The sequence below is a fragment of the Xenopus laevis genome, chromosome 1S, assembly GCF_017654675.1.
Source record: "Xenopus laevis strain J_2021 chromosome 1S, Xenopus_laevis_v10.1, whole genome shotgun sequence".
NCBI lineage: Eukaryota > Metazoa > Chordata > Amphibia > Anura > Pipidae > Xenopus > Xenopus laevis.
Window position 1 is genome coordinate 117,041,259 of NC_054372.1, and position 13,653 is coordinate 117,054,911.

The following is a 13,653-nucleotide window of genomic DNA, read 5'->3' on the forward strand; positions in this document are numbered from 1 at the left end:
GTTTTTTGCATTTGGTCGTAATTTTTAATTTTTGTATAGTATTATTTGCCATCATATTCTTCTTATTTTTGGCCTTCAACTGAAAATGCTGTCTGGCTGTTGCTGATCTCGGCTATCAAAGGCATAGATTTTCTGTGAGGCTTTAAATTTAATTATTATAATTATTTTGAATCACTTACATTGCATATATATCTCTATTCCAATAGATTAGTAGAAAAACCTAGCAACCAGTTTGCTGTTAAAATTCCAGTGCTGACCGCTGCAGAACAAAAATATAAATCACAAGAAATTATGCAGAAAGTTAATTGCAAGGTAAACTTGCCCTTAAATTTTTTTTTTTGTCCCTCTTTTTATTTCCAAAATGTTGGGAGGTATGGTTTAAAGGAAAAACCCACGATATAAACTTCTCATTGACAAGACTAGCAAGTGTTTTCTTTAGCTCTAATAGAACATAGGAGATAACGTTTTTAAAAACTACCAGTATACCCTTTAAATAATACACACTTTCTCATAAACTATACACTTTCTCCTGTGGTTGTTCTGTTTATCACATATACTTAGGCAGTGCCTTACTGTACTTATTGTATACAGACCATAGAGGAATACACTTTATAATAAAGCTGTGAATATGTTTTAAGTATCTTTGCATGATCCCACCAATGAACTAGAGAAACAAATAATGACTGTTAGCAAACCAGATCTTACTTGTAACTGACAATGGAATTCAATACAACTTGCCGTTAAAGGAGAACTAAACCCTAAAACTGAATATGGCTAAAAATGCCATATTTTATATACTGAACTTATTGCACCAGCTTAAAGTTTCAGCTTGTCAATAGCAGCAATGATCCAGGACTTCAAACTTGTCACAGGGGGTCACCATCTTGGAAAGTGTCTGTGACACTCACATGCTCAGTGGGCTCTGATCAGCTGTTGAGAAGCTAAGCTTAGGGGTCATTGCAAATTATCAAGTAACATAGTAAGTTGGGTTAAAAAAAAAAAAAAGACACATATCAATTAAGTTAAACATTTTAACCTGCCTAACTGCCAGTTGATCCAGAGGAAGGCAAACACCCCATCTGAAGCCTCTCCAATTTGCCTCAGAGGATGAAAAAATTCCTTACTGACTCCAAAATGGCAATCGGACTAGTCCCTGGATCAGTAGAAAATTTGGCGATGCTACATGATGATTATTCATTTCTGATGTAAATTGCACCTTATCAGCCTTATATTGTGGCATTTATACTAATGTATATACAGTATATTCAATATCTTGTAAATTGGTCCCTAAGCTCAGTAAGTGACAGCAGCACAGAGCATGTGCAGTGAATCAGAAGAAAAAAAGATGGGGGAGATACTGGGGCATATTGAAAGGCACAGATCTTCCCTGCTAAACGGCTGTGGTACAGAAGCCGAAAACATAATGTACAACATTTCTACCTACTTCTTTAGTTAAGCTTTAGTTCGCCTTTAAATGAATCTCTATACGATGGCCATGACACAAGTCATTTTATGGATTTCAACATTTGTCATCAGAGATAACCAGTCATTTACAATTGAATTACGATATCTAGGTTTCCTTCTCTGAATAACCACAAGGTGGCAGAAAGTGCATGATACAAAATAGATTTACTCAGAAATACAGTTCATATCATATTGGCCCTTTGCAAGGTGAATAAGTGCAACCGGCTTTTATCTGTCCCCTTCAAATGGCACTGACCCTCCTCCTCATGAAATGAGAAGATAACTGTACATATTGTGCAAGTTGCCATATATTTGGTTATATCTGTCATGTGCAAAATGAATGCATTACGTTTTTGCCTAACTGACTATATTGGAAACATGTTTTTGCACAGCCTATCGATTTAACCAGTTTTGATTTTTATATTGACCAATTGCTTTAAAGTCCTAAACAGAATTCACATAATCTTATAAAGGTAAATTTGTGTCTCCAGACCAAACTCTTTCAATGTTCCTCTAGAGCCAAGAATAGAGACAGGAATGAATAGCAACTGGATTTTCTATAAGAACGTTAGCACAATCCTAGCTTCTCAATTAAAGTGATTTTTTTTTTTTTAAATGTCTGGTGCACTGTAAGTTTTTAGTAAGTAATGTTCCTCTTAACATTGTTCTAAAAATCATTAAAGGGGTGGTCCACCTTTAAGTTTACTTTTATGGGGGAATGTAACATGTTTTGCGCAAAAAACATTTATAAACACTTTGCGAATGGACTGATTAAAGACCTCAACGACTTCCTTTCAAAGGGGTCCGTTTACTAAAGTGCGGTAAATCTGACTTTAAGTTTCCGCATGTTATCGCTGAGAATATTTTTACGCCAGAATATTCACAGCGACTAAGTTTACTAAACAGCGATGCGCTCAGAAGTCATTGCGATCACTTGCGGTAACTACGATAAGGAACCAGCTTACGTTAGCGGTAATTTTAGCGAGTTGCGAATTTTCTGGCGAAAAATTACGTTTTTGCGAATATTTATGCTATAAAATAGTCTTGTTTTATGGCGGTTATTATGGCAATTTTTACTGTGACATTTATGGCCAGAAATGCATCTTCAAAACGTATAAACTTTATTGACTGATGATTATACCATCCAACAACATCACCAGAGTACCACCAATCAAACATGTCTGCATCATATAAACTCTTCTGCCAATAGAATCATAGGAAATGATACCAGTCAATCTCTTTGCTTCATAGAAATGTACAGTTTAATGTAGCCAATCCCAATGAAACCAAAAAGTGTACAGGCTGACGAATCCTTGGACTGTGATGCCACTGCCAATAATACGACTCTGAGCTGAAACTGCTGCTGTTGCACCAGATAGAAACAGAAGCCAAACATTCTGTCAGCAATAGCTACAGATCTGTCTCCTGTCAGCAAAGAATGATGGGTAAAAAAAAAACATTATTATGGGATATTTCCTGCCCCTTGAGAATTTTCTGGCAGAAAAAATACTTTTACGCCACTTCATATGTGGCGGTAAAAGTTTGCGAATATTCTGGCGTTAATTTTGTCTTTAGCACATTTCGCTGTTTAGTAAACCATGCGTTAATGTGTACGTAGCGTTATTTTCAGCAAATGCGATAACTGGCGAACAATTATTCTTGCGCAAGAAAATTCGCAAATTTATATTTACCGCAGGTTAGTAAACTGGCGATAACATATTTGGCGAAAATTCTGTCTATATATTGTGCGAATATTTTTAACGCACTTTAGTAAACGGACCCCAAAGTTTGTGATCGAATTGCTTTTGCAAACCTTCGCAGTGTATGTAATAAAATTTCGCAATCTCAAACTATTTTTTTTGCAAAAAAATATTTAACAAATCTCCAGAGCAGGTGTTAAAGGTTCGCAATGCGCAATTAAGATTCCCAAGCCTAATGTAGAATATTGGGTGAATTTTTATTGCAACGTTTTGCTCTTTCCGAATCTTATTGAATTTCCCCTTTAGTATGTTATAGAATGAAAAGTTGCTTAGAATTAGCCAATTTTTTATAGTTTTTCTTCCTCTGACTCCAGTTTTCAAATAGGGTCAGTGACCCCATCTAAAAAAGATGTAAGGCTAAACATCTATTATTATTGTTACTTTTTATAAGTCATCTTACTATTCAGGCCTCTCCTATTCATATTCCAGTCTCTTATTCGAATCAATGCATTGTTGCTAGGGTCATTTGATCCCTAGCAACTAGACAGCTGAAATTGCAAACTGAAGAGCTTCTGAATGAAAAGCTAAATAACTTGAAAACCACAAATAAAACAAATGAAAACCCAAGTGCAAATTGTCTCAGAATATCACTCTACATCATACTAAAAGTTTATTTAAGGGCGAACAATCACTTTAATGAAAATGTAGTGTTTTTGAAAAAAAAATGTGCAAGAAACATTATTAATAGACTTTCAGTTTAAATTATTTGCTTGGAGGTTACTTTTAAGTTCTGCACAGCTTGACAGAAAGCCAAACCAACCTGATATGACCACACAGGCTTCTTTTCATTTCATTGCTAAATATGCTTTTTTTTTTTTTTTACTCCTATTTGTAATAAAAGACTAAGTTTAGCCAGGTGCTATACCCATAGCAACCAATAATGTTTGCTTTTAACAGGTGATTAGTAAATGCAATCTGGCATGTGATTAGACTGTACCTTTCATTGCATAATCTGTTTTGTAACTTTCCCCTCTTCAAAGCAAGTTGCAACCAATCAGAGATTTGCTTTTGTTTTCGTAATTGTAGCAAGCTGATTTAAACTAACTGCATATTGGTTGTTCTAGAGAATTGCACTGGTGCATTGTACTTATATTAGAAACACGGCTCCTGTATCTCATCATTTGGCAGCTAAAGCTTGGTCCCTTCAGGCTACATGGGCATCTTATTGACCTGTGTATGGTGGCCATCAATCAGCCTGTGCAATCCATATCTTGAATATTGGCCATTTGAATATTCCGCATCTATCTATCAGGCAGGTTTCTAGTCACATAAGGACAGAATCACACACTAATGCAGTCCTTGTGCGACTGGCTACCCTTCTCGATAGATCAACACAGATTATACATGATCTGATTTCTCAAAGGCTGAGAAATACACCGATCCAACCTTGCCACAGAGTCTTTGTCCCCTCTGTAGTATCCGGTGCTATTGTACAGGAGTGCAGGTCACAATAAAGTTGCAAGATTCAAAATCAAAAAAATGTGGACTACACCTCCAATAAAAATATTTCTCCTTTATTGTTAACTATTAGAAAAGATTACATAAAAACATGTAGACGCATCATTGCCTGGCGCATTTCAGACTCAACTAGTCCTTAATCATAGGCTAAATGATGTACAATTCGAATAACATTTAAACACACAATAATAGAATCACATGATAAAGTTCTGTCCAATCAGAAGCATAAAGCATTTGTACTCAAGCACTTCCCCTGGAGAACTCATTAAAGGGAAAGAAAAGACGAGAAAAACAGCTACGTCCCATTTGAGATATCTATATTTTAAAAATATCAGTTTCAAAAAGTATTATTAATATTTATAGGTAAATGCAATAGTAAGGTCATTCCCCTTCAGAAGTAGCTAATTTATTATATATAAGTTATTAGTTTAAATTGTTTATTGAGACCATCAGGACTTGTAGTCCCTAATTTAAAGATCCAGACTGCCTTACAGTGATTATGGTAGTAAACAAATCACCTATATGATTGAAGGGAACATTTTGCATTATTTGCACTCGTAAATGTCTTATATTATTATTGCAACAATGTAAAAAATGTTTTCTAACCAGGGTTTCTTTAACATTTTCAACAGAATAAACACGATCTTTTAACCTACAAGTGGTACGTCCCACTTAATGACATTTGGTGCATTGTAGCAATTAAATCACAGACCTATTATTGCAGTTAAAGTGCCCTTTTATGATTTCTCAAAGGATTGGATAAGCCCAATATGGCCAACTGCATGGCCAGCTTTAGTTCAGGCTTCAAGATGTGCCAATAGGTTAGATTTACAAACTGTTTCCCAGCTGCAATCTGTGTTATGAGAATTCATAGTTACAACTTAACTAGTCATCAGGGCTGGACTTGTGGGAAGGCCTGGGGTTGCACAGTTTTAGGGACAATAAGCCGCCCAGCCATCTCTACACTTGTTTCTGATTGCCTGGGCACACAGGACATTTAGCTGCTTAAATCTCCTATGCAAAGTCACCTATGGGACTGAAGGTGCATGCACAAACAAGCGTGGGAAGTAGAAAGGTGTACACAAGCTAAAGTAGGCAGAATGATGACTTGTCCTTGGGGCACCCAGATGAGAAACCCAGGCCTGCCCGTCATTTCCTGAGAACCATGTCTGCCTGGACAGCTTAACTTAGTACTGAGCTCTGCAGAGATCTTCTTACACATACATGCACCCCCATGCACCGGAACCCATAAAAATGTGTATGTGTAAGAACCCTAAATGTAAGAGATCATGTCGTATTAAAATACATTTAAAGGGATGCAACACCTTCCTTGACAGTGTAGACTAAGGGCTGAACTCCAGCAGCGTCTTCATCCACCAGACTAACCGTGTAGTTTTTACCTGCTACTTTTTGTTGAATCCCATTATATTTTGAACTTGCCACCTGCGTTTAGTCGCCGGGTGTCCTACGTATTATCAAAGGAGAACTAAAGCTTAACTAAAGAAGTAGCTGGAAATGTTGTACTTTTTGTTTTGGGCTTTTGTAGTTGCCCAAGGCAACCACAGCCCTTTAACTGTGTCTCCAAAGATGCCCCAGTAGTTCCCCATCTTCTTTTCTGTTGATTCACTGCACATGCTCTATATTGATGTCACTTACTGAGCTTAGGGACTGACTCATAATATACAGTATATATAGAATATAAATGTCACAGTATACGGCTGATTAATATTTAATACAGATAATTACTACAGGGCAGCACAGAAACCAGTGCAATAAACATCAGAATGAATATTAAGCCTTGTAGCATCAGCTTATATTACAGGCCAACCTCATTTTCTGATGAGTAATTTGTGATGACCCCTAAGCTTAGCTTCTCAACAGCTGCTCAGAGCCCACTGAACATGTGAGTGTCACAGACACTTTCCAAGATGGTGACCCCCTGTGACAAGTTTGAAGTCCTGGATCATTGCTGCTATTGAGAAGCTGAAACTTTAGGCTGGTGCAGTATATAAAATATGGCATTTTAAGTCATATTCATCTTTAGGGTTTAGTTCTCCTTTAAAGGAGAAGGAAAGCTCCAAGACAGTTTATTGCCAACATATTAGCCACAATAGTGCAAGCTAGAATGCTATATTTATTCTGCAGAATGCTTTACCATACCTGAGTAAACAGCTTTAGATACTGTCTCGGTTTGTTTAGGATAGACATATAACCTTGGTGTGACATCACTTCCTGCCTGAGTCTCTCCCTGCTCAGATTACAGCAGGGATGGGAGAGGGAGAGGAGCAAACTGAGCATTCTCAAGCCCTGCCCTGGAGGTTTCAGCTGAAAACAGGAAGTCTGATACAGAAGTCCATGTCTACACAATAGAAGGAAAGAAATGTGGCGTTTCTTTTGACAGAGGATTCAGAGCAGCACTACTCTGAGGGTTTACTGGTGTATTTATATAGACCTTTCTGATAAAGCTTACTTAATTTTAGCCTTTCCTTTAAGCTGCTCCTTGCAGCTCTGCACAAATGTTTGCCTATATGCACTTTGTGAACACACCCCTAAATACCACACCCATTTTTAGAAAAACATATTCCAGACATGCCAGTATAATTACTACAGAAAACGGATAACGAGCATATTAACTCCAGATAAGCCAGTATTATCACCAAATAAAATAGCTAACAGGCATTTTAACCCCCCTATGTGCCAGTATAACTGCTACAGAAAACAAACAAAACTATTTTTATTTCCTGCAAGTTGACATATAAGTTCTAAATTGTTAGATACAATAAACCTTATTGCATAGGTTTCTGGAAAATGTCAGGCTGCAACCGTAAAGATGCACAAGTTTGCTTTCTGCTTGGCCAATTGTTCAGCTAGATATGGGAGCTATTATAGATGGGATGCTGGTATTTTGTCAACAATATAAATTGTCTTCAACCTCCTTCTAGATAAGAGAATGTTCCTTAAAATGTTTGTGGCATTGGCCGTCCACATAAGTAACAAATATTATGGGTCCCAGGATACACATGAGAGATTGAATTTGAAGGTCAAACCAGGGGACCCCTCCAAGATGAGAGAATAGTTCCTGAGACTTTTCCTTGCATTTTGTTATACTGTGTCTGAGCACATAAAGAAGAAATCCCCTAACAACCTGCTTCTCTAATTTAACACTGTGAGATAAGCAAATAGCATTCTGTTGTATCTCTCATATGCACAAGCAGAGGTCATTCGCTGGCACCATAAATTGTCTCAAGGTCTCTGTGTATCTCATTTAGTATTAATTGAAACAAATCAGCATCACTGAACTCTTGGACTTGTTGTAATGTTTCTACTATGCTGCTTATTTCTCAGCCTCAGGGGAACAATCACCCCTCATACAGCAGCTAAAACAAGTTACAGTAGAACCCCCATTTTACATGTTTCAGGGGGCCAGAAAAAAATGGTGTAAAATCCAGGAAAATGTAAAATTAGGGAAATGTATTATGCATAATATACTGTATAAGTGGGACCACAAAACAACAATTTAAAATGAGGGAAAACTTAAAATCAGGAGATGTAAAAAAAGAGGTTCCACTGTAGTTCCGAATCCTATCATTCAGATTTGGTACAGAGATTTACTAGGTCTGATAAAGAAGATGTAGCAACATCATTCCCAATATCATAATAGAGGTCATAGCTATCGGCTGCTCTTCCATGGCTCATACCTTAGGCCCTCAGTTGACATCAGCCTTTTAGTGTTCCTAAAAACAACAGGCAATTGTCACTGTGCTGGCAGTATTCACCAGGTACAGTAAGATTGTGGCTAACATTTAGCCATTTGACTGGTGTCATAGGGTGACTTTTCACAGAATTTGTGATGTTTATATATCTCTTGCTGTGCCACAATACCAGGTTTTCTGTGCTGTAGTGGTGGTAAATTATATTTGAATATTATTAATTAAACTGTTCAGCAAAATTTTATTTTGGCCAAAATACTTTGTTTTGAATTCCCGGCGCACAGTTTACTCTTATTGGCCGTACTATCTGTTGACCTTGGGCACAATTTCCTTTTGTAAACCCACACACTGCATTCAACCCAAAAGTGTTTAGTTGAATAAAATGTCATTAGCATAATTAGAGCATCAACAAATACTTTTATTGACAATGAAAGCTAAACATTAACAACTAAGCCCTGTGATGGCTTTCATAAAAATACAAATCATAACCGACCCAGTGTCTTCTTTTACCACTCTATGTAAAATACTCATTTGGATAATCCATATTAATGGAATGGAGTCTGTGAATACTGTAGACAAGAGACAGAAGTGCATTATTATTTTTATTCTGATTTTCACTTTAGCATAAGGTGCTGATTTCTGCTTTGGTGCAACCCCATTTACAGCATATGCCCGCCACTCCAATGTTCATTTCCCTCCTTCGTCTAGGGACTTTGATCCAAGGGTATGCATCTGATTCTGAGCGAGCCTGAATCTCTGAGGCTCCAGGAGCTTTTCCAATAGCTTCTTCCACTTGTCTAACATATTCACTAAAGTCATCAGTTACAGGTAAATAATCATGGTAGTTGTCATACGCATTCAAAGAATCCTTCAGTGCCTGCAAAGGAAAGTCAGCATTCTGAAGCTGTTCCGCTTGAGATCCTGACAATGACAGTAACTTGAGTTGATTCATTTCTTCGTTTGGCGAGTCCTGTAAAGTGTCTGTTCAAAAACAAAAATAGATGCAACATAATAAAGAAATGCACATCTATATGGTCAGAAGGGGGAAGGGTTAAACAAGAATACTTAATAAAAAAAAAAAAAGAAATAAATGTGACCGTAGAATGCCAAGCATAGCTGAGGGATACACAAAAATGCTGTTACTAAAGATACCACTAGGTTCCATTGCCGCTGCCCAAAGGAGATCTTTGCTTTTACTTTTAATTTGTGGAATCAAAACAACTGGTTGACAAAGTCAGCTTTTTCTAAAAGGGGTTGTTCACCTTTAAATTAGCTTGCGTAGAGAGTGATATTTTGAGACAATCTGTAATTGCTTTTCATCTTTTATTAACAGTGTTTTTTGAGTTATTTAGCTTTTTATTCAGCAGCTCTCTCGTTTGCAATTTCAAAAATCTAGTTGCCGGGGCTCAAATTACTCTAGCAACCACACACTGATTTGAATGAGGGACTGGGATATGAATAGGAGAGGCCCTGAACAGAAGAGTGAGCAATAAAAAAGTAGCAATAACAAGAAATGTGTAGCCTCACAGAGCATTTGTTTTAGATGGGGTCAGCGAGTCCCGTTTGAAAGCTGGAAAGAAGAGTCAGAGGAAGAAGGCAAATAATTAAAAAACTATAACAAGAAAAAATGCCATTTCATTATTAGGCATGGGCAAAAGTTTACCTTCATTTCTGTTTCAGAGAGGTGCAAGAAATTTCTCTTAAACTACAGGTCATCTAAAAGCTAATATAACAGTCATGGCAGAAATGTAGAGGACAGAATACTTACCAAATACACAAACTTACATCAATGACCCCAATGCTCCACAACTCTCTAAAGCCTGTCCATATCCGACATATACAATTTTTATATATATATATATATATATATATATATATATATATATATATATATATATATATATATATATATATATATATATATATATATATATATATATATATATATATATATATACTTTGCTACCATACTCCACAGATGATACCTGCCTGTTCCACGGGTACAACACTTTAATCATGGCTCCCTGACCCTTAATCCAAATTATGAAAACAAAATATGTGTATCCCTAATCTGCTGCCAATGTTGAAGGAAGGGGCATGTCCAGTCACTGACAGATGTTTGGTCTAAAGTATTTCTTATAAAGAAAGACGTTAGGCCACTTCATAAAGTTTTCTTTAATCAGTGCAGGGGATGAGAGAGAAAACATTGCTTCCTGTGTGTCTAAACAAATAAGCAGTAGGCTTGTCTTTTCTTCTAAGTGGGATACAAAGAGTAGCCATACTGGTAATTGTCCAGGCCCCCCTGCATGAATCTCGAGCCCCCCCCCACACACACACTTTCCACCTATAGGACTAAGGCTAGTGACACATGCGAAGATTCGGGGAGATTTAGTCGCCCAGCAACAAATTGCTTCTTCGGACCACTAATCTCCCGAAAAGCCTTCCCGCGGGCTAGAATCTAAATCGCTGGTGGGATGGCACTCGAACGCTTCGTTTTCCTAAGTCACTTGAAGTTTCCTCACGAGGCAACTTCGGACGACTTTGGAAAACATATCGCTCCGAGTGCCACCCTGCCAGTGATTTCAATTCTAGCCCATGGGAAGGCTTTTCAGGAGATTAGTCGATGGGTGACTAAATCTCCCCGCGTGTGTGTCTGCCCTTAGGGTAAAACTCCACGGGCGATTTTGTCGCGATCCGGTGCGCTGCGCAAAAACTTAAGGTAAGAGATGGAAATGTCGGATGAAGTTGCAGCTATCATCCGATGCTACACGACTGTCAGATGCAGACGCAGCGTCTGCATCCGACAGTCGTGTCGCTTTGGACGAATTCTGCGACACCATCTGACGTTCCTGTTGCTTACCTTAATTCCATTGCATTCAACTTAACACCTGTGTTTTTTCGCAGCGCGTCAGATCTTGCCGAAATCGCCCGTGGAGTTCTACCCTTAGATGGAGAAGTAGGATGAACAGGTAACAAAGTCTGTTACTTGCCTGCCCCTAAACAACATCCAGCATCACCCATGAATTTGTGCTTATTATTATTATGATTATTATTATTATTATTATAATGTAAATTTAAAAAGAGGCACTAAGTTTGTCTAAGGTGCAGGTAGCATTTAATGATAAACTTATTTGTTGCTATAGGTTACTGCCACTGGGCAAACTGACTCAACTGTTTTGGCAGATTTATCAAAATGTGAGCTCAGAATAAATAAAAACTCACCCATGTTCTATTCATTCCTATAGGATATTTATCAATGGGTGAAAACTAGAACTCACTATTTGATAAATACCCTTCTAAAAATCCCATATGAATAATTAGAACATGGGTGAGTTTTTAATTAGTAAAATCTGAACTGGCATTTTGATAAAACGGCCCCAACTTTAAATTAGTGTAATTTGTTGCTGCAGCTTTTAAACATCTCAGAACAGTACTGTCGGCATCATAAATAAAAGCTAAAACATTTTTTTTATTAGGACTGTGTGTCCCTTTCTATTGTCAGAATGTTGTAGCAAAGGCCACAACACTGTGAGGGAACATGCAAGGCATTGTGGAAAGTCTTGGGAGGAGGAAAGCTAGCCTCTGCTATATTGTTTCAAAAGTCAGAACCAGCAGTGCAGAAAAGGGACAAATACAGCTTTCAATAGTAATTTCATTAATAAATATTTCTAAACCCATGAAAGATTTGTAATGATTACCTAACGAGGTACTTTAACATTGAACGTAGTTGTTGATAGGGTTTAGAAGTAAATTGTGAATGAACTGAATATTTAGTAAGTAATGAATGGATTATGGGCGCTCCCGTTATACATACCGTAAGTTCCAATAGCTTTTACTTGCTAGGGAGCCGGTTTACCAGAACAAAAAAAAAAAACTGCAGGTACACATATTACTGACTACAAATATTACGATAAATCCCAACATCCACTGATCTCATAATAGCACCCTTGTCTCACCTAAAACCCAGAAAACTATGAAGAGTTTATATGCTGAGAACTTCCCACACCAGTCAGTTGAACTGAAGAAGCTGCTCGGATGAGCAGTGAAACGTCTTCAATAATTACTCAGCAAGTCCAGTTGTTTATTTTTGAATTACTTGTGTTAGATATACCAAACGTAATTTTACACACACAAATCTTGCCCCTCACCTGCTCCCCCACTCCAGTGCAGTGGAACATCCCGTCTCCTCTCCCCACTCTCCTCCTTTGCCACGGACAGTCTCTTCCATCGGGATCCCCCGCAAGTGAATATCACAGCCCGGATAAACTCCCGACCGCACAACTTTACTCCGTAGTCCCCGGCGGCTCCCTGGTTTCTCTGGGCTCTCATCTCACCGAGCAGGTGAGAGACCAGCAGCAAAGTTGTGCACATAGCAGCTCCTCGCAACTGCGCCATCTTTTGGTGCGCCTCCTGTAATATAGGTTTGTGTCTCTACTTACTGCTGCTGCTGCCCTGCTCCAACGCCCTCACACCTGCAGCAGCCGTCAACTTCCCGCGCTTTTTTTTCTAGTTGGTGCCTGTGCTGGAAAGGAGAGTATTCGTCTCTCAATTAGTTCTATGGCTGGCACTGCTGCAAATAAGTGCTTGGCTCAGTCTGGTGCTTACACTATGTTCTTGCCTGAGAGTCAGTCACTTGTTGCAAGTGTAATGTGACTGCTTACAAGTCTCGCTTGCCTTATATATCCCCTCAGTGCTCTCTCTCTTTCTCTGTGACTCAGCCAGCCGACCCCCTCCCTCCTGCCATTCCCTCTCTTATTTATCATCAGCCATTTACTCACATAGGACTTTGTAGTACTGAGCAACATTATTTCTGTTTTAATGTCGGTATATATTATGATTTTTCTCAGGTTACAACCAATTAAGAACTTTAAGGTAGTTAATTTGAATTTGGAAAGTTTATACCTTAAATTATACTATTACAGAGCATCATCCACACTCACTTTATACTAGTGTCTGTCTGACCACCACACTGATAACATTTACAATTTATTTTGTAAAATAAAGCCACAAATCGTCTACATAAATGATTGAAATCATTAATGTTAAACTAGTATAAACTCGAGTTTATTTACACCTGGTAATGTGTTCTCTGTATTTATATGCAGTCACAGAGAAACCAAAACACTTTTTAAGATAAAGGCACTTGTCTGCAGCCTCCTGCTTTTATTCTGGGGCACAGACATGTTGGTGAAACATTTCCTATATAATGATGTTAACAGGGGCACAGACCTGTTAAACTGCTTAATATTAAGAGAAATAAA

General features: G+C 37.9%; 1 protein-coding gene across 1 annotated transcript; it reads right to left on the reverse strand.

The window, feature by feature from the left end:
- Positions 1 to 8,789: 8,789 nt before the first annotated feature.
- On the reverse strand, positions 8,790 to 13,132 carry rflb.S (relaxin family locus B S homeolog). The gene is made up of 2 exons (XM_018242227.2): positions 12,541 to 13,132; positions 8,790 to 9,373 (listed from the first exon to the last, which is right to left on the reverse strand). The coding sequence occupies exons 1-2, from the start codon at positions 12,785 to 12,787 to the stop codon at positions 9,012 to 9,014; spliced, it is 609 nt and encodes a 202-aa protein (XP_018097716.1). The 5' UTR covers positions 12,788 to 13,132; the 3' UTR covers positions 8,790 to 9,011.
- Positions 13,133 to 13,653: the final 521 nt, after the last annotated feature.